The sequence below is a fragment of the Zea mays genome, chromosome 10 (assembly GCF_902167145.1).
Source record: "Zea mays cultivar B73 chromosome 10, Zm-B73-REFERENCE-NAM-5.0, whole genome shotgun sequence".
NCBI lineage: Eukaryota > Viridiplantae > Streptophyta > Magnoliopsida > Poales > Poaceae > Zea > Zea mays.
The window spans coordinates 129,077,288-129,099,346 of NC_050105.1; the positions used below are offsets into that span (position 1 = coordinate 129,077,288).

Genomic DNA, 22,059 nt, shown 5'->3' on the forward strand with positions numbered 1-22,059 from the left:
AAAGGAATGCATGCATGAGTCAAATATGTTCCCAAGCATGTGCGTAAATTTAGTAAAGATATGTGTGGCGGTTTTTATTTTTAAATGTTTTATTTTCTCCATAAATTTAGAATCGCTGCAACAGCTATGCAGCTATACTCGTAAGGACCATTTTATGATATATACTGCTACTAAATATGCTAGCCTGTGTAGATAATTATGCAATTCGGTATACTGCGTAAAAATCTGTTACCAGCTGCATGCACACGAATTTATGATGAAAATAATGTGCAATGAAAGGAAATGAATTGCACGCATAGAAACAAAAAAATCGTATTTAATATTTTATTTTCTTCATAAATATAAGATCCCTCCAACAGTCATGCAGCTAAACACATTAGATCTAGTTTATGATTTATACTGATCCAAATTATACTACATGGTGTAGGTATTTATGCAATTCGTTACACTGTGTAAAAAAATCTGGCATGTTGTTCACTGGTGGACGTATCTCCGGGTTGAAGCGTAATAACCTTAAGTTTTGAGCATAAAATCCCTCAATTATAAGCGTAAATACCAAGCCAATCTGAGAGGTTGATAGCTCTAGTATGTTTTTATTAAGATCGTATTTTTATGGCAGTTCCAAAAACATAGCAGCCACATGTAAATGCGGTTATACAGATCCAAAAAATATGGCAAAATGCATGCATGAGTCAAACACGTTCTCTTGCATGTGCGTAAATTTAGGAAAGATATTGTCGGGGACCATAATTAGGGGTACCCCCAAGACTCCTAATCTCAGCTGGTAACCCCATCAGCACAAAGCTGCAAAGGCCTGATGGGCGCGATTAAGGTCAAGGCTCAGTCCACTCAAGGGACACGCTCTCGCCTCGCTCGAGCCTAGCCTCAGGCAAAGGCAGCCGACCCCGGAGGATTCATGTCTCGCCCGAGGGCCCCCTCAAGTGACGGACACACCTTCGGCTCGCCGAGGCCCAGTCTTCGCGGAGAAGCAACCTTGGCCAGATCGCCACGCCAACCGACCGTATCACAGGAGCATTTAATGCAAGGATCGACTGACACCTTATCCTGACGCGCGCTCCTCAGTCAACAGAGCCGAAGTGACCGCAGTCACTTCGCCGCCCCACTGACCGACCTGGCAGGAAAACAGCGCCGCCTGCCCCGCTCCGACTGCTGTGCCACTCGACAGAGTGAGGCTGACAGCAGCTAAGTCCATCCTCGGGCGCCATGGGAAGCTCCGCCTCGCCCGACCCTAGGGCTCGGACTCAGCCTCGACCCCGGAAGACGGACTCCGCCTCGCCCGACCCTAAGGCTCGGACTCAGCCTCGGCCTCGAAAGACGGTCTCCGCCTCGCCCGACCCAGGGCTCGGACTCAGCCTCGACCCCGGAAGACGGACTCCGCCTCGCCCGACCCCAGGGCTTGGACTCAGCCTCGACCCCTGAAGACGGACTCCGCCTCGCCTGTCCCCAGGGCCCAGACTCAACCTCGACCTCGGAGGAGCCTCCGCCTCGCCCGACCTCGGGCTCGGACCCGCCACGTCACAGGGAAGGCCATCATTACCCTACCCCTAGCTAGCTCAGGCTACGGGGAACAAGACCGGCGTCCCATCTGGCTCGCCCCGGTAAACAAGTAATGATGGTACCCCGCGTGCTCCATGACGACGACGGCTCTCAGCCCCTTACGGAAGCAAGGAGACGTCAGCAAGGATCCGACAACCCCGACAGCTGTACTTCCACAAGGCTCAAGCACTCCTCCAATGGCCACGACATCACATGAACAGGGCGCCAAAACCTCTCCGGCTGCCACGACGGCATGTACTTAGGGCTCTAGCTCCTCTCTGCTAGACACGTTAGCACACTACTACACCCCCCATTGTACACCTGGGCCCTCTCCTTACGCCTATAAAAGGAAGGTCCAGGGCTCTCGTACGGGAAGGTTGGCCGCGCGGGAGAACGGGCTGGCGGACGGTCTCTCTCTCTCTCTCTCCCTCGCGGACGATTGTAACCCTCCTACTGCAAGCGCACCCGACCTGGGCGCAGGGCAACACGAAGGCCGCGTGTTTCCCCTTTGCCTGTTTCTTCCCCCCTTCGTGCTCCGTCTCGCGCCGACCCATCTGGGCTAGGACACGCGGCGACAATTTACTCGTCGGTCCAGGGACTTCCGGGGTCGAAACGCCGACAGATATGTGTGACGGTTTCTATTTTAAGTGCTTTATTTCCTCCATAAATTTAGGATCGCTGCAACAGTCATGCAGCTAGACTCGTAATGACCATTTTATGATATATACTGATAATAAATATGCTATACTATGTAGATAATTATGCAAGTCGGTATACTGCGTAAAAATCTGTTACCAACTGCATGCACACGAATTTATGATAGAAAGAATATGCAATGAAAGGAAATGAATTGCATGCATAGAAACAAAAAAATCACATTTAATGTTTTATTTCCTCCGTAAATATAAGATCCCTCCAACAGGCATGCAACTAAACACATTAGAACTAGTTTATGATATATACTGATACAAATTATACTACACGATTTAGGCATTTATGCAATTCGTTACACTGCGTAAAAAATTCGGCATATTGTTTACTGGTGGACGCATCTCCGGGTGGAGCGTAAAAACCTTAAGTTTTGAGTATAAAATCCCTCAATTATAAGCGTAAATACCGAGTCAATGTGAGAGGTTGATAGCTCTAGTAGGTTGTTATTAAGATCCTATTTTTCTGACAGATCCGAAAAACATGGCAGCCGCATCCATGCGATTTCTATTTTTATACAGATCCAAAAAATATGGCAAAATCGTGGGAGTTTCCATTGCATGTGCGCAAATTACGAACAACATAAATTAAGGAATTGTCTTTCCAATGTGCATACAAAAATATGCATGCAGCAAACTGATATACGAACTTCGTGTTTAAGCATAAAATCATACAGTTTTTAGCGTAAATAATACATGTGGTAGGTATAAAACACAATAATCGAAAAGAAAACACAAATTGAATGAGGCCGTCGACAACATATGCATAAATGTATGTCGTCATTCGGGCCGCCTGTACTGCGCCGGATCGGAGGATGTCATGCGCGATCGTCGCTGCGCGCACTTCGCACCTTCCGTGACGTCGCTCGAACCTCGCGCCTCGTGTGTCGCCGTCGCTACTCGCACATCGAGGGGTGCAGCTTGCTCGCCGGCCTTGAAAGTGCCGCCGCCTTGGGGCCCCGGGGACGCCGCCGCTTGCCCGCACAAGGGCACTACCGTCGCTCGCCCTCTGGATCGGGAGCCGCCGTCGCCGGTCTGGGAACCGCCGCCTCTACTTCAAATCGAGGAACCGCCACCACCGCATGTCGAGGTCGGGAAGCCGCGGCCACCGCGGTCACTGGTCAGGGGTCCACCGTCGTCGCTAATGAATCGAGATGGAGCGTGAAAAACTGATCCCTAGCACTCCGGATTTTCTTTTATAGACGTCTGGACCTGGTCCGGCTCGACCGAATTGCACTATCTGGCCTGGGCTTCCTCTAGTTATCGAAAGCATAGGGCTCCTTATATATATATATATATATATATATATATATATATATATATATATATATATATATATATATATATATATATATATATATATATATATACTAGATAAATGTCCGTGCGTTGCTACGGAGTGAAAATATTTAAAAATATTGATAGAAAAGACATATAGATAACTCTATTTCATCATACAATTGATACAAAAGTAGCAGTTAAATTGCCAATGACATGTGATGCTAAGCATCACCCCTCTAGGAGATGTCCAAATCTCAGAATTGCCTTGTCTGAAATACCGGAAGGTGTAGACTGAATTATAGGCTTTTAGAACATAACTGTTGTATTTGTGTATGTTCACTAACTCAACGCTCCCAATTAGAATAAACTGAAGTAGCAGCAAAGGTGCAAAGAGACATCCAATTTTGTCCTGTAGTGTTGCATCTAGAATAAGCCAATTAATATGAACATTGCGACAATTATAACCACATCTGTCAGAAATGGAAGATATTACACCAATCAGTATAGGTAAAGTAAATTATACTCCTCATCAGACCATGAAAAATAGTACACCAGATTCAACAATGAAAACAATATAACCATACAGAGAAGGAAAAAAATACATATATCTCATGTTATGATTATGAACCTTATTCCACTTGCTACAGAAGAACTGCATACAACGTATAAAACTACAGCTTAGATTGCAGTTGCATTAGGTTTTACTCATAAACTATTATTCTGAATACATCAGATTGCAGGAGTAAGGATCCTATCTCCAATGGCAGTGAGGGGGTTGGCCGCCTCGGCGACCTCGATAACGACGTTGGTGATGCCAGGCAGCTCGAGCGGCCACGTGTCTAGTGTGATCTTGACGGCGTCGAAGATGTCGAGATCGTGCAGCCGCACAGTAGAGACACTGCAGCGCAGAGCAGCTCGGCGACCTCCGCCTCGATGAGATCGTCCTACGTCCTGGTGGTTCCCTTGATGATCACGTAGTGGACGCGGATGCCCACGAGGTCCGATGACAGCCACCGTTGCACAGACTACATCTGCTCTCGCTCTGTCGCCGAGAGAAATGTTTTCACTGCTGCTGCAATTAATCAAGTAGTTTGCACTTAATTCAATGGCAACGGTTTGAGGTCTAGTACACGTAGGAGAAGAATGATCTATCAAAACAATAGAGAGACAAATCAACATAGGCTCTATATAACTTGAATAAAAAGGTAAAATGATCAGATATTCTTGGGGAAATGCTGGTGACACATACAAATATCTAGAAACAAGTTAGATGCAAACAAATTAATAACTTTATAAGCATAGGTCCAGTGGAAATTTAGTGAATATTATAGGGCATTTGAAAAGAAATAAAGGAACAAATGTGAAAGAAAGGGACTCTGAGGCACAGAAAAAATGAATTAAGAATGAATTCGCTAGCACATTAATTGTTCATGGAAAAGGTTATAACAGTAGTCCATGAACTAAAATCATAATGACACTGTGAACACTCAGGGATGAGAAAAATGTCGTCCACATAGTAAATTAAGTGAGAACAAATAAATCATGCAAGTAACAGGTTAACAGTTAATAATACTGATACCCGACAACAAATGCATATCATATCATTAGTAGACATAATAATGGCCACCGACAGACATCGCAGAAGCTTCCTTAAGAATGAAGTTGCTAAAGCCTAAAAGGGAGTAAGGGACCTAAACAGCAACATGCTCTGCAATTCTCACAATCGCAGGAGCATAATAATCTAAAGTTAGAAGACCTACCAATGCAGCAACTTTACAATTGATCAATAACACAGAGACATGCAAGTTATAACAATTAGAGAAAAAAACAAATGATTTTGTATTGTTGAAACCTTTTAACCCAGCCCATTGTGTTGTTTATAAAAATATAAGTAAATTCCAGCTATGTTTATAGAACATGTAAATTTCAGTTATGTTTACTAATTTAGTTTTAGTATAAAGGCAAAATAAATATAATGTGACACATTGTAGATAGATATCAAGAAAAGCACCGAAATGTAGCCAAAGCTATAAAATATAAGTAGCAAATCCTTATACTCACTTCATCCTAAATGTATACACACATAGTGTATATCTTAGTGTATAGAAAAAAAAACTTTGTATAGAAAAGTCAAAGTGTCTTCATAATTTAGAACAGAGGTAGTAAATAGGTATGAAGAAAAGCTAAAAACGATCTATAATTTGGAACAGAGGGACTAATACATAGTCACCGTTAGAATGTCGATGGTAATTACTGGTTGAGAGCTGAACTGATAGTACCAAACATTCTAAAGATTGTGAAGTTTAACATATATTTAAAGTGGAAATGTATCATTTAGAAACAATAGAAGCTCCCTTTCTAGTAGGGGTTATTTGTACCTGCTGGTCATGTCTAAGATTATCAATCATTTGTATGCACAATTGCACATTCTGCATTCAGATCTTTTATGTTGTTAGTTGTAATGTCTAAAGAACATATATGCACACCATATCATTACTTATTAATATGATTTAATTATTAGCAGTGAAGCCACTCACGCTAGCACTTCTATTATGCATGTTTTTCTTCAATTTTTTCTACAGTGATTTGTTTGTAAACTATCTTGGACTTGATAAAGTACACAAGATTGGTTTTAAGGTTTTCCATGTTGTGAAATGCTAGCTGACTGATGCCAATGCCTCTGTGTTGCATACATGTTTTTTTTTGCATCTTAACCTTTCCCAAACCTTGATGAATTCTGATATCACATTATTTACAACTTTACCTCAATTTTATTCACCTTAGGTTGTCAAAAGGAGGGCTATGTCTGATGATATTAATGACGGTGAATTGCCTTTGTTGGGGAAAAAGCGATCTGTGAGGGATAGGTTAGGAAGTAATGTGTCTGATTCTGTTTTTTATGAAAGTCAGCAGAGAAACAAACAGTATATTTCTTGGATCTGCTATTTCCATTGTTTGTATAGGCTTCAAAGTTTTGAACTACATTTGTAATATACAAAGGATTCTTTCCACATCATTAGGCACAGGGTTTGTTCCTCTATGGTAATTCACCCCCAATTATGAACCGTGGCTTTAGCTTCATCACAATGTTTTAATGACACAAAACTAAATGTTTTTATAGTTTATACACTAATGTTAACTCTTTCACTCTCAATGTTTACAGGTCAGACGATCAGCTGGTCGGTCCAGGGAACCGACCAGGTGACTAATCGTGATTAGGTTGGCCCGGGTCGCCCTGTATATTTCAGGAGCTATATATAACAACAACAACAACCTAATAATATATAATTATATAGGTACTACACTGCTATGAAGGCAAATGGGTAGTACTACTGTGATAGGCAAATCTGAAACTTAATATTGATGCAAAGTTCATACTAAAACTGAAAGTAGATAAATTTCTTATGACCTATTGACCTCATCTAAAGTTCTAAACATTCAAACAAGCAAACTCACAGTTATTAGAGTGTAGAGACCTAGAGCAGAAGATCATTGTCCAACTGAAAAGGCATCAGCAGCAGCTCCCCCTCCAACTGATTCAGATTCATCCTGGTCCACATTTGTTGCTGTTTCTGTTGGTGGTTGTTGTTCAGCTGGTTCTGTAGCATCTTCATGCTGATCATTGTCATCTTCTTCACCAAGATCTTGAGCTGCTGCATTTCTGGAACGTTTCCTTGTCCTAACTTATGTTCTTTGAGGTTGAAAAGATAAACCAGCACTGACAGCGTCAGCCCTAGGAAAATTTCTGCCCCAGAGTCCTTGACTTGCACCTAATGCACCATTCACAGCACCCCATAGGCTGTTATCACCATCAGCTTCATCAGTCTATTGTACCCATTCATAGTGCCACCAAACCTACCGGCAAGGTGCTGTTTAAATCTTTTAATTCCAGAAGGTAGAATCTTCAAACAGAAAATACACTGAACAAAGTCCTTTGCAGTGTGATAGTGTCTGGCCACCTCCCAAACTTCCATCCAGGGTCCTGTGACCTTGCCTGCTCTTCGGATCAGTTGCTTGTGCACGAAGCTCAGGAGACAGCGCTGCAATGGCCTTCTCAGTAAGTGCTGAAGAATCTGCAGCGGCCAACGATGTCGACGCAGGCTCGGTGCTGTCAGCAACAGAGGATGCAGAGGCTCCACCAACCACATGAGACTCAGGAAAGATGACCTCAACGTTATCAGCACCCCGGCGGCTACCATGGATCTCTGTACAGATCAAAGGAAGGGCAAAACGACCACTTTTTGGCACCACTTAACTCATACAGAGTTACAGACCATCGGCAGTCGGCACTCAGCACCACTTAAGTACTTAACTCATTAAGATGAAGAGCAGACCAGAAAACAGGAGAGAAAAGAGGGAAACTTGGGGCGGAGGACCTTCACTTGAGGAGCTCATGTTATAACAATTAGAGAAAAAAAACAAATGATTTTGTATTGTTGAAACCTTTTAACCCAGCCCATTGTGTTGTTTATAAAAATATAAGTAAATTCCAGCTACGTTTATAGAACATGTAAATTCCAGTTACGTTTACTAATTTAGTTTTAGTATAAAGGCAAAATAAATATAATGTGACACATTGTAGATAGATATCAAGAAAAGCACCGAAATGTAGCCAAAGCTATAAAATATAAGTAGCAAATCCTTATACTCACTTCATCCTAAATGTATACACACATAGTGTATATCTTAGTGTATAGAAAAAAACTTTGTATAGAAAAGCCAAAGTGTCTTCATAATTTAGAACAGAGGTAGTAAATAGGTATGAAGAAAAGCTAAAAACGATCTATAATTTGGAACAGAGGGACTAATACATAGTCACCGTTAGAATGTCGATGGTAATTACTGGTTGAGAGCTGAACTGATAGTACCAAACATTCTAAAGATTGTGAAGTTTAACATATATTTAAAGTGGAAATGTATCATTTAGAAAATGAGGAAACTAATAAATGGACAAGGTATAGAAGGGTATTATGTATCTTGTAACTGAAAAACTATTCAGTTTTGGCTAGTTCCAAGTTGTAGAATACCATGCATAGGATTCTTGCCATACTGATAGTACAAAAACAAGCACCCATGTTGCCTATGCCAGCCACATAACATTCATCTGTCAAAAGATAAATCATCATTGCATTATACTTGTTTTTGGTTTCCATGATGGAGTAATTAGTGATACTACTTTCCTTGAAAAACAAAAGGTTATATCTTTTTTTATTTGACTGAACATTAGTTTGTATATCAAATCCATACGGGAAAATTACAGTTCTAACTTTGTTGCTATAATGCGCCTACTTAATTTAGATTCAAGCTTGAAGATTATTCGTGAGACAATTGCAATATTACTTTGTTGTTATAACTCTGCACCTATCATCCAGAAAACTTATCTTTTTATTTGACTTAACATTAGTTTGTATATCAAATTCATACGGGAAAATTACAGTTCTAACTTTGTTGCTATATTGCACCTACTTAATTTAGATTCAAGCTTGAAGATTACTGATGAGATAATTGCAATATTACCTTGTTGCTATAACTCTTCACCTATCATCCAGATAACTCAGGACCTGCAAAGGCAAACCAAGATGGTGATAGAAGGGTAGGTAAGTTTCCATAATCCATATCAAGAAGTATCTGCAGTATTGAAATGAGTCAAGGGAGAGGGGAAAACTGTAGTTAAATTACAGACTTGATAGCTCAGAATGTCCCCGCAGCAACAAATAACTTCTATATTGTATTTCCCCCAAAAATGGGATAAGTGATAAGACCAGGAGTAAGCAAATCTTTCATAGTTGAATTCATCATATTTGGATTCTGTCAGAATGAAAACGAATAATTAGGGACATTGCATGATTTTAGATTGAATAATTTGAAGTAATATACCGGTGCAAAGGTTTCATGACAAGTTCTATGTAAAAGAGGGGCAACAAATCCTAATAGTTGAATTTACTTGATAGAGAAAAATTCTAAGCTGCCATGTCGTCCCATAGTTTTCCAAAAGTGCAGAGCAAGCAAGGCTAAGATCTACAATCATCAGTGCCAATTTACTCATGCATATAACTTAATGACCTTGTTTTTCAACAAAGAATGGGGCAGTTATCCTGGTTCTAGATTTTAGAACTATTCCAGGCCACATATGTGCAGAAATAGCTCCAAGGAGTCGCTTTAAGCCTTGGCTATCACCATCCACTGATCGACCTGTTAGTTTGAATAAACATCAAATAAGATAGAAACAACCACAAATCATATATGATATAAGCCTTCTTCTATTGGAGTCCCTAAAAGATACTCCCTCCGCCTAAAAATATAGTTCTTTCTAGCCCTCTTTTTCCTGTCTATATTCATTACAACAATAATGAACGTAGACATGCATACAAACTACATTCGTAGATTAATCAATGAATGTATTTTTAATCTAAAACAAATTATATTTTGGGATGGAGGGAATATAAGTTTTCATTGGTATAAAATATTAAATTGATGCCCAATTTAGAACTCATGGTAATAGATTGATTATTGGAAATTAGAAAGCTTAATGGCAAAGTTTAGAAACTTGAGGGGGGAACTTAACAGTTACAGGTTTACATCCGAGGAGACAACTTACACTTATCAAAGTCAGCATTGGAAGCACATACCTCAATATATTCTATGTTCTGCTCAATGCACCACTATGCAGTAGAGTTTCTAATATCTATGCATGGTTCTTCCTCAAATAACAAGCTACAGTCCTCACTTTCATTTATCCCAAAATTGTAATAATTAGGGTGTGGATCAGAACTTGACTTCCCAAGCTTTTGCATACCTGCACACTATAACCAGGTACAAGATCTGCTTTATTTCCAACGCATAACAAGATCTCAAACATCTGGATATCAACACTGGCAGCCCAGATTTGCAGAGTAAGCAAGGTGGATTCATGCATAATTACTTAAGGCTGTTACCCTACTGTAAATTATAAGATTCAAAATCTAAAGGTAAAAAATAGACTGAAAATTATAAGATTTAGAATCTTTAAACAATATAAGACATAGAATACAATAAAAATTGAATGAGAACACAGGTTCAGTTCAGACATCACTGATATCGAAGATCATAATGAGGGCAGCCACCCGTTCTAGATGAGGGAGGGAACCAAGAGAAAATTATTCACTAAGAATTGTTGTCAAGATGGAAGATCAACTGAATAATACTTTGTTTCAATTATCCACCTACATCGCTGCAAGTGTATGTTGTTAGATATAACATCTGCACCATTTAGTGATTGTGCCTTGCAGCTAGTTATTGTGGTTTGGAGGCTAGTAAAGCTATAGGTGAGAGAGCTGACTTACAGGTACACGAGTTGGCTGCAGAGGCGAAGCCAAGGTCGTGGCCGCCTCGCATGGGCGTTGCCGGTGGGTGCCTGGGGCCTGGGCGGTGCCGCTTGACCGCGGAGGCGTGGGCGTGGGCAGTGCCTATGCCTTCGCCGGTGGCCGACGTGGAGCCTGGAAGGTGGAAGGGCTAGGCCGCTGGGGCGCCCGGCTCCCAACGCGGACGCGCGGTGGGCTTCTGGCGGCTGGCGCAGCGGCTCCCATCCCGCGAGTGGATCGGGCTAGTTGTTTCAGCGCTCGTCGCATCCCGGTCCCCTTCCAAGCGCGACGTCGAGGTCACGTCCTCGCCCTTGGTCGCGTCCCCCGCGTCGGCAAGGACGGGCTCCGCCCCCATCAGAGGTGGTCAGTCTCGCATGCCGTCCACGCCCTCCCTGCGTGCGAGGACCCAGGTCCCTAGACGGAAGAGAAGGGGCGCGTGGCATGGGGAACCAGCGACCGGCAACCCAGATGTCCTCGTAGTGGCGGTGGGCAGAGGGGCGGTGCCATGCTGCTGTGACGACATCTGTTCCAGATCGAGTGGTGCCAGCGGTAGAAAACCCTAGACGGAGAGGCGGCAGCGGCCACGACTGTGGCGATGGTCGCGCGAAGGAGATAGATGGCGGCTGTTGTGCGCGCGAGGGGATGGACCGTGGCTGTTGTGTGGAGGAGGGGGACTGCGGAGGGAGCAGGGGCGGAGAGAGCGGACGCTGGACGGGAGGGGATGGACTGGGATGGTGGTCGTGCCGTCGTGCGGAGGGGATAGACGGTGAGAGGATAGGGGCGGATGCGGCATGCAACTGGCCCGTGCGCAGCTTGCGGATGGGGCGGTTTGTGCGAGCGAGAGGAACGGGGCGGGTGCGAGCGCAGAGGGGAGGCGGGGGCATCGCTGTGGTCTACACTATCGTCTTAATAGATAGTAGAGATATATATGATAACTCAAAGTTACTAATCATTGGGGCATTATAAAAAACACAATTACAAAAAAAATATCAACAACTTATATCCTCTTTCAGGCATAATCTATAAATTCACAAGTATATAAGAGATAGCATATAATTAATATTAATTAATAGGTTCAAGTGTTTCACACTTTTATATCACAAAAATGGCACAACATAAATCACAATAGGGCACCTCGGACGCTTGTTCCCTCCTTGGCGTACCGTTACACGAGCCTTCCTCCTGCACCAACGATATATGCTGCTGATTTTTTAAGCACACGAACAGAGCAAGAAATCCGAACAGTGTGCAGTGAAGCCAACAAAAAATGGGATCCGTCGCTGTTAGCAAGAAATCTCAAATCACACGAACGTTGCAGTGTGTAGCTTTTCACTCCGTGGGACCCAGTTGCTAGCACATCCTTTTACTTATTGGGCTTGTGCTAATGGGCTAGCCAGCCAGGCCTCATGCCCTCACCCGTCGACGCAAGGCGCAGCGCACAGAAGAGCCAACCGACAACTGGCCAGGCTCCGGGTTCCAGCCAGGTGAGTATTGGGTACTCGTATCCTACCCGAGTTTAGTTTTACAGGTACTTACCGGGTATCCCGCTTTAACAATTTTGACTTAAAATTAACATCGGGTTCAATTACTAAAAGGTGGATATACGACAAAATCGGATATTATTCAGATGGGTAGAAAACATATATAGGATATTATTCAAATGGATACATACATAATATTGGATATTTGTTAGATGGGTTGTAAATTCATTACATACGTCTAAATAATACAATTGTATAATATAATAGTTTACAATACGAGGACAACAATGTCTAATCACATAATAGTCTAATACAACATATAATGATATTTTAAATTGACAAAAAAGTTCATATAATGTCTAATTGAAGATCTAAATTCTCAAACCACAAGAGGTTTCTTCAAATCCGTAGCATTTAAAGCATCATTTATGGCTCTATAGGATTTTATATATGAAAGATACCGGTAATAATCAGCTGTAAACATATTAGACATATTGGCACACTTATTTGTATGTGTTACCATCAGCATTACTACTATATAGAGTGCGACGCAAACACGCGCATCTGTGCGTCCACGTCATCTCCAAATGCTCCAGCCGTTGGATCACGTCTCAACGGCTTCCAGCCGCGCCCCCACCCGCGAAAGCGTTCCTATCCTAACATCTTCGCTACGCAATGCTTCCAGACCCCTCCGGACTTCGGCCGCTAGCGCCCTCTTCGTTGCGCGATGGAGCTCCGAGGCTCCACCCCCCACCAATGATGCGTCCAGACGCCTAGATGAGCACCATCCCCTTCCCCTCCACCCATCCTCAGAAGATGTCATGCTGACGGCTTCGACGTGGTCTCCAGTAGATCCGAGCGGAGCGCCTTCCCGTCTACCCCTCAAACATTGTCGCAGTGCCTGGGCCGTCGCGAGGAGCCCCCAAACACAATCTCCTCCTTAGACGTCGCCGGTCTCCTCGCTCCCTCCTCAAACGTCGTCGTGCTACCGACACTGTCTGTGGCGGCTCCAACCGGAGCACCATCCCACCTCCTCCGTCAAACGACGCTGCGGTGTTTGGGCCACCGTCGGGAGTCTGAATCTGCCCCCTCAGACATCGCCACCTCGAAACGCACAGGTTGGCGCGGTAGGGGGCACTGGTGGTTCGGCGCGGTCACCTGGCGAACGACGACGAAGAGGAGGAGGTGGCCGAGTCTATCATGAAGAGACGCTGTGAAGAGCAGTCGCCATGGCCGATGGATCAGTTGCCGGTTGCATTCATCGAAGATTTGGCCCTCTCCACCACCATGTCGCTACCCCATACCCGTCTTCCCTGCATATCTGAATGATGCACCTTCAATCCACCGCTGCCCAAAGAGCGAATGGGGAAGGACCGACCTGAGCATTCTGTCCGGTAGCTGGGTAGCAAGAAGCACCAGCCCTTCCCCCTCCCAAGGTACCAACTGATTGCCGCTTGAAAGAAAAAGTTTTTTCGTTAAAATCTCATCTCAAATATATAATTCTACTGCTAAATAAACAGCTTAACAAGCAAGGTACGTTCTAATTGGTACATTCAATCTCCATGTTAGAGCTTGATTGAAGTTAGTAGTCTTAGCATACTGATCTTTCGTTTTTTTACAATTGAAAAGGACACAACTGCTGAGATTGCTAAAAAACCAGAGCAAGGAAAAAGCTTCTTTGGGACCCTCTAGCTATTCAGCCCAGCACCCTCTTCGTGAGCATTTCCTCAGCACACTCGAATGACAAAGAAATTAGTAATCAATATGCAGTATTACTTCAGAACCATAGTCCATGTTTGCTTTCATACTGAGCTTTCATAGTGAGCGCGGTCCAGCACTTAATTAAATCTATCAAATCTTACGATTTTACTACTGATACGGACATCATATTGCTACCATACTTCATCCCGAGCTCACTATGAAAGCTTCCTGTCAGGTGGTTGTTTGCAAGATTGAAGAGTCGTAGCAGCCACCGGTGCTAGCAAAATATGCAGTATTACTAAAATCAGACCAATCGTCAGGTGGTTGTCATATTATACTTTTTATTATATTAAAATCGGAACAGGGCTTCATTTAATCCCAGATTTAACACTGCTACCATTTATTACTAATGTTCCGTGCGCGCGCAAGACGCGCCTAAGTTACTAGTATATATTATAGTCAAGCAAATATACCTTCTCTTAAAAAATAAGCAAATAACAACAATAATAAGCTATGAAGTATTAGAATTATACATGTGAATATGTGATGTATATGTGGTGCACAGTCTGTTATTTGGTCACTTTACTTTTAATTCATGGATCCAAACAGACTTTAATTTTAAAAAAATACACTTCACGATATGCTAGTCGTCAGTCGACCCCCTAGTTTCGGACCTAGAAAACGAGGAAGCAACTGATGTACGAAATTAACAAAAGAAGAAATATAGAGCACAATCGATTTTTATATCATATATATAGAACAATGCTATATAGAAGTGGGTTATATATCAGCCACCTGTTTATGAAATTTAGAACTGTTCCAAAACCAACATTTTGCTCTAGCACTAAATAAAGCACCTGACAAAAACTACAGTGATTTAACACCAAAGCCTCAACAATTTCCTCGTGTTTGATCGATTCTTGCTTACTTGGTGGATGTCTGCATCTAGTTTGGATTCTACAGACCGTATCTATCCAGAAATAACTGAATCTATACCATATGGAGATTGTTTATTTGAGAGATATGCACAAGATCCCGACCAAATGATTATGGGGGTTATAAGGGTTATAATCATAAACTTTTCTTGGATCCTTCCCGGAAAAAACAGGAAAAATATGTTTTATTTGAGATTCGGTATCAATTTTTTTTTCAACAAACGTTTGTCGGAGGAATCGATTTTTTTCTCCATCTAATGTCCGGGAAAATAGTTGAATTTCCTGTAACCCGCTAGGGCGACCATAGGCCATGTACAACTTAAATAACATGTTACAGTTCTCTAAGTATTAGATATACATAAGAAATATTTTATAGAATCCAATATATCTTATTCACTAGAATCGCTTAATATACGACTTATATTTATATGAGTTATATGATATCTAAAACTGTGCTAAAGATGTTCTTCACTAAGATATGTTTCTTGTGTTTTTTTATACTTATGTTATCTCTATTGGATTCCTATCTCATGTCCTATCTCATCTATTATTTTAAACTTTATTCTACAAACAGTGTCAAACAATATCATATATAGTCTATGTCCCATATTTTATAGGGTCCACTGTAGACCATCTTACTTCTAAAACTATCTGCAGCAGTTATAGATCTTATACGAGTGGAACATTATAAATCTCTCTACGAGTGGAACATTATAAAATAGTGTTTTTGGTAAACTTTGGTTATGCAGATATAGATCTTATACGGGTAATGGGTTGTACGGCCCAGCCGATGATCCGCCTCACCCAGCCCAATCAGGCAACCACTCATTCGTTTCCATCGCGCCGACCCCGTGCCCCGCTGGCCGCTGATCCGCCTCGCTTCCCTCCGCCATCTCGGCGACCCCGCGGCGCGGTCCACGCACAGCCCGTCCCAAAACCCAGACCAACTGCCACTAGCGGTAGAGCCTAGCGCGCAGCGCACACGCAGTATACAACTCTTCAATCCTTCGCTGCCTGCCTGCCTGCCTGCCAGTTTCCCTGCCCTCCCCATCCACTCCAATCCCACCACCACCACCCCGGGCCGCAGCCCGCAGCAAGCACGCAGTCTCCCACCTGGTCAAACCGCTCCCCTCCCCCACCACCACCGCCGCGCCCCAATCCGCGTGCATCCGTCCGCCATGCCTCCTCCTCGCCTCCTGCCCCCGATCATCGTCCTCCTCCTCCTGGCCCCTCCCGCGGCGCCGCAGCCCGCGCCCGGATCGGAGGCGGCGCCGCAGCAGGACGGCCTGCGCTGCCTCCGGGGCGTCAAGCACGACCTCGCCGACCCCAACGGGCGCCTCGCCGACTGGGACTTCAAGAACACTTCGGGGGGCGCCGTCTGCAGTTACAGCGGCATCGGCTGCTGGAACCTGCAGGAGTCCCGCGTGCTGTCGCTCTCGCTCTCCGGCTTCGGCCTCGTCGGCTCCATCCCCTCCTCGCTCCAGTACTGCAGCGCCGCCACCACGCTGGACCTCTCTAGCAACGCGCTCGTCGGCACGATCCTGCCGGCCCTCTGCGACTGGCTCCCCTTCCTCGTCACCCTCGACCTCTCCTCCAACCAGCTCACCGGCGCGATCCCCGCGGAGCTCGCCAACTGCCGCTTCCTCAACTCGCTCACGCTCTCCGGGAACCAGCTCTCCGGCCAGATCCCCGCCTCCCTCGCGCGGCTCGACCGGCTCAAGTCGCTCGACCTCTCGGGGAACCAGCTCTCCGGCCAGATCCCGCCCCAGCTCGGCGACCGCTTCCCCAGGGACTCCTTCTCCGGGAACTCGGGCCTCTGCGGCCGCCCCGTGTCCTCGCGCTGCGGCCGCGGGCTGGGGAGCGCCGGCCTCGGGATCGTCATCGCCGCGGGAGTCTTGGGAGCCGCCGCGTCGTTGCTCCTCGCCTACTTCTTCTGGCGGTGCAGCGGGAAGGGCAAGGGAGGACGCCGCCGCCACAGGCGCGGCGGCAGCGAGTCGGGCGGCGGGGAGGACGGGAGCTGGTGGACCGAGAGGCTGCGTGCGGCGCACAACCGCCTGGCCCCGGTGTCGCTGTTCCAGAAGCCCATCGTGAAGGTGAAGCTCGCCGACCTGATGGCCGCCACGCAGGACTTCAGCAGCAGCCACATCGTGGTCGCCGGGAGCTCGCGGGCGGGGACGGCCTACCGCGCCGTGCTACGGGACGGGTCCGCGCTGACGGTCAAGCGCCTGCACTCGTGCCCGCTCTCGGAGAAGGCGTTCAGGGCGGAGATGTGTCGGATCGGGCAGCTGCGGCATCCCAACATCGTGCCGCTGCTGGGCTTCTGCGTCGTGGAGGACGAGAGGCTGCTGGTGTATAAGCATATGGAGAGCGGGGCTCTTTCGTCGGTGATGAAGAAGAAGCCAGGGGAGGAGGCGCCGCTGCTGGACTGGGCGACACGGCTGAGGATCGCCGTGGGGGCAGCGAGGGGGCTTGCGTGGCTGCACCATGGGTTCCAGGTTCCGCAGATTCACCAGAACCTGAGCTCGAGCGCAGTGCTTCTTGACGAGGACTACGAGGCCCGGATCACAGACGTTGGCCTCACGAGGCTGGTCCGGATGGCGCCCGGCGAGGGCGGCGATACTAGCCCTTTCCTCAAGGGAGACTTGGGGGAGTTCGGCTACGTTGCTCCAGAGTGCGCGAGCAATCCGGTCGGCACGACGAAAGGCGACGCGTACGCGTTTGGGGTGGTACTGTTCGAGCTCGTTAGCGGGCAGGAGGCTGCTGCCGCTGCGGTGGGCACCGTCGACGTGATGGGCGAAGGGTTCAAGGGCACACTGGTGGACTGGGTTTATCAGCTTAAGGCCTCTGGCCGGATCGGTGACGCTGTCGACAAATCTTTGCGCGGGAAGGGCCACGAGGCAGAGATCGAGGAGTTCTTGAAGGTAGCCTTTGCCTGCACCCAGCCTCGCGTGAGGGAGAGGCACTCCATGTACCGGGTCTACCACGCCCTGAAGAGCATCGGAGAAGGCCGCGACGCCACGGAGCAGTTCGACGAGTTCCCGCTGGCCTATAACAAGGACGATTCGGACACTATGTAGCTAGCTGACGCTGATCACCGATTGGATTGTGGAAATGTTTTTTTTGTCAGGCTCGTCGATGATTTATATATATATATTATATGTGTAGCCTTGCTATGGACGGACCAGAGGCACAATATTGAGGCGCCAAAGCTCGCGTCGGGTGCTGGGTGGCCAATTCTATCGTCGCATCAACAGGGATGCGATGACCATGCATGTAAGCTGTAAGATCAGTTTACGATTCTGTATGTCTCTCTCTCTCTCTCTCTTTTTTGTTCAGTTACTGCTAGTGCTTGTAGTATCTGTAATTCTTGATGTGTCTATCTAAATCCTGATATCACCTTCCAACTCGTGGTTTCGTTACCTTTCTTGAAAACGTAGCGGGTTAACGTTAGCAGCGTGTCCTGGGTAGTTAAAAAAAATGTTATACTGTCTCTTAAGCTTGCTTGTACTGTTCATAAGGTGCATATTGATGGGTATTGTCTGGGTCTGTTGCTAGGAATGTGGTGTTTAAATGGTTAAGCTTTTCAGAAAGAAGCTAACCGTGTGCTATATACACATCCGATGTGCGGGGATGGAAGTTTCAACATCACCTTTCTTTTCTGTAGTAATGGTTCTTTCAGGTATTTTATTTTCTTTCTAAGCTGGTGCAGTACCGGTGGAGTCTCTTATCTAAGCCGTCCGCGTTGGTTTATTTTTGGCACTCTGCTATGGTTTAGCGTTTGATTTGATGAGAGTCAGCTCTCTCCGTGACAGAACAAAGAATAATCAGTCCCTGCGCACATGACAATCCACGTATAAATTGTCAGCATCAGCCACAGCCAAAACCTAAAGTGACAGCGAGGGCCACTCCACTCGGTGGGGGTGGTGCCTTGACTTGTCTGTTGCTATCTACCCGCCCGCGTAGTTAAACCACGACAAGCTTTGAAATGTGACTCAAGTGACACCACAATATTTTGGACTTTTTAGTTTTTAGATTTTTACCGCTCGCGTTAGTTTATTAACGTACCTTGGTGGGGACGGACGGACTAACGGGAAATGAAGGAGATAGTAGACATGTGATTTGGCTGGTGGCTCCGGCCATTGTACTAGTAGAGCATTTATTACCAGTTGTTTTGTCTTGCGTTTCTTTTTCTCTGTCTTGCATCGAGAAAAGCGCATGTTGCGCCTAGCAAATGGACACCGATCAAGACAGACGGCTCCGACGAACACCTTTTGCTTGTCAAGGCTAGCGGTTGTAAAAAAAAAAATCGTCCGTTCGATTGTCAAGGTCTGTAGTAGCCGCGGTTTACTGCGGTGCAAAGGCCTGGTCTTGTTTTTTCTCTCTCTCTTTCTGTTGTTAGAAATTTCACCAGCTAACTCATACCATAGTCCATATTCATAATTAAATTCTACTTTACAAACAGTGTAGTCCACAGTAAAAAAACCGTATTTTGAGTGACTATACATTTGTCAGTACTTTTCCACGGCTGGTCCCACATTGCCCTGCGGTCTGCAGTCTGCACCGTCCGGGACAGCCTTGTTGCGGTCTGAATGAATATTCTTGGACGCATGATACGAGCGACGAACACAACATCCACCTCGATGCGCCCATGGCTGGCTGCGTTTCGCGCGGACGCCGGGAGGGCCGCCGCCCGTGTTGCCGTCGCTGCCGGTTCGCGTCGTTGACTGACTTGATCGATGACCGAGGAGGCTTCTTTTTTCTGGCAGCGACTTTCCGGGAGTTTATTTATTTATTTATTTGGGGAGGGGAGGGGGGGGGGGGGGGTGCGGAAGCGGAACGGCGGATCGATCCAACCGATTCTTGCCGTGTGGTTCTCGCAACTGCACCTAGACTAGAGGTAGAGGTAAAATATCTCTCTCTCGCTTTCCTTGAGCACGAGGCAGCAGAAACGTAGACAAGCGGCCCCGAGAACGATGACCGTATGGGGTTTGGAAGGATCGAGTAGTAGCGATAAAAGAATGCGAATGGATCTAGTTGCCTAGATTTCACTGCAGGATGGTAAAGTGGAAACCTACCGCCCTTTTCTGTTCTCTTGTTAGTAGTGTCATGTCATGCCATCGCTACGGCGCAGCGCTACATGATTTGGAGTCGATAGCTCAATTGGCACTTTGGCTTCAACAAGCTAGGGAACGCGCACTGTCACGCCGCTCAAATGTGCTCAGCCAATCCACGAGAACTGATAACAGCGTAAGGTTTTACTTGACATAGAAGATCCTGTAACCAAAAAAATATGGAGCATGAGAGGGCACAGGAGCGAGCGAAGCCAGACAACAAAGCTATTGAGATCAGTTCCACTAATCATCATGTAAATACACTAGTATATTTGTATAGTATTTTTCAAATTTTATAGGGATTAGGTTGCTACCGCAAATCGCCACTAGTTTTCACCCTTGGTCAGTACTGTTACATTGTCAACGTTATGGCAGAATAGCCTCTACCACCCCCAAAAGCTCGACTGGACGAGGTGACCGAGCTCGGCTCGTCTACTCAACGAGTAGCAAAAGTTTACTCAACGAGCAGCAAAAGGAGCCTCGGCTTGACTCGATGCTGGCTCACAAGCTACACCTTAAAAAATAATATTATATTATATAGTGAGTTAATAGTCTATAAATATAAAATAAATATTCATAATACGACATTACAAATAATCTAGATTATAATTGTCATATATCCTTTATTATTGTGTAAGTTGATTAATTTTGTGCAGCTCACGAGCCAGAGCGGTTCGGCTCGACTCGGCTCGTTCGAGGCTCGCGAGCCGCTTCGAGCTCGAGCCGGCTCACGAGCTTCAAGCTTTTTTCTAGCCCTAGATGATCAATTTAATCACATTAGTGGATAAAGTCAATACATCTAGCATTAGTAGTACATATTTAGTTACAACATGTCGTGGTTTCGGAAACCGAGGGACAATAGATTTTTGTTCGGTGGGGATACAAGCGCGAACTCACTCTGAATGGTGGATCACAGAGATCTGAGCAAAGAACTGAGACACCGTGTTATACTAGTTCAAGCCGAAGCCCCAGTCCAGTGTTGTGCTGATCGTGGTAATGTAGTAGAGCCTGTTACAACAGGTGTGCTTGTGTGCGTATGCGGGGGAGAAGAACTCCCTTTTATATTTCAAGGGACGATCCTTACAAGCAAGAGAGAGGGACAAAGAGAGAGAGTTCTTCAACTTGCGCTTTCAGCTACAGTGCGTAGTGGGCCCCTCTGGGGCCAATCTTGGGTGTGCCTACGCACTGTATGCCTCCTAGGTCGTGTGCCTCTGTATTCCTCGCTGTAAGAAAAATGGTCCTCGTGCCATTTGGCTAAGTGATTTTGGTGTTTGATGATCAACATAACATTGTTAACTAATGTGTTTGCTAGTGTTCGTGTTTGTAGTTCACAGGATGTGAAGAGAATTGGACTGAGGCACTAAGGATACAACACCTCAAAAGAAGACCTAAAAGATGCGTAGAAGTCCAAGGAAATAGTGAAGAAATCCATGAAGAGGGCAGTCAGCCATCGCTCTGGTGGCACACCGGACAATGAACAGTAAATGTCTGGTGTGCACCGGACTATCCGGTGAGTACCGGATAGTCTGAGTAGAGAGCCCCGCAACTAGGGACTCTCAGGGCTCTAGCACCGGACTGTTCGGTGTGCACCGGACTATCCGGTGAGTACCGGACAGTCTGAGTAGAGAGCCCTGCAACTAGGGACTCTCAAGGCTCTAGCACCGTACTGTCCGGTGTGCACCGGACAGTCAGCAACGGTCGGATCCAACGGTCGACTGCTATAGACCTCAACGGTCGGCTGACGTGGCCAAGGCACTGGACATGTCCGGTGCGTCCGACGATAGAAGCAGCAGCTTCTCTGTCCAACGACTATAATTGAGGGAGAGGCTATTTATACCCCTCCAACCGGCCATTTGAAGGTGTGGGAGCCCGAGCAACATATCAATACATGTTGTACAATTTTTTTAAGTGCTCAAACACCCAAGTGTTTAATAGAATCACTTGGT

General features: G+C 45.7%; 2 protein-coding genes and 1 pseudogene across 3 annotated transcripts; 2 read left to right on the forward strand and 1 right to left on the reverse strand.

The window, feature by feature from the left end:
- Positions 1-13,114: 13,114 nt before the first annotated feature.
- Positions 13,115-18,406, forward strand: LOC103641783 (inactive LRR receptor-like serine/threonine-protein kinase BIR2). Of its 2 annotated transcripts, none has more exons than XM_020545689.2 (2): positions 13,115-13,802; positions 13,996-18,406. In XM_020545689.2, exon 2 carries the CDS (start codon positions 16,181-16,183, stop codon positions 18,077-18,079), a length of 1,899 nt encoding a protein of 632 aa, XP_020401278.1. In that variant the 5' UTR covers positions 13,115-13,802; positions 13,996-16,180; the 3' UTR covers positions 18,080-18,406. The 2 variants fall into 2 exon arrangements, with proteins under 2 accessions (XP_020401278.1, XP_035819390.1); XM_035963497.1 differs by having other exon boundaries at positions 13,713-13,802; positions 15,752-18,406.
- LOC109939339 (uncharacterized) lies at positions 13,164-14,244 on the forward strand (annotated as a pseudogene).
- On the reverse strand, positions 13,634-16,053 carry LOC111590286 (uncharacterized). The gene is made up of 2 exons (XM_023301203.2): positions 15,750-16,053; positions 13,634-13,809 (listed from the first exon to the last, which is right to left on the reverse strand). The coding sequence occupies exons 1-2, from the start codon at positions 16,051-16,053 to the stop codon at positions 13,703-13,705; spliced, it is 411 nt and encodes a 136-aa protein (XP_023156971.1). The 3' UTR covers positions 13,634-13,702.
- Positions 18,407-22,059: the final 3,653 nt, after the last annotated feature.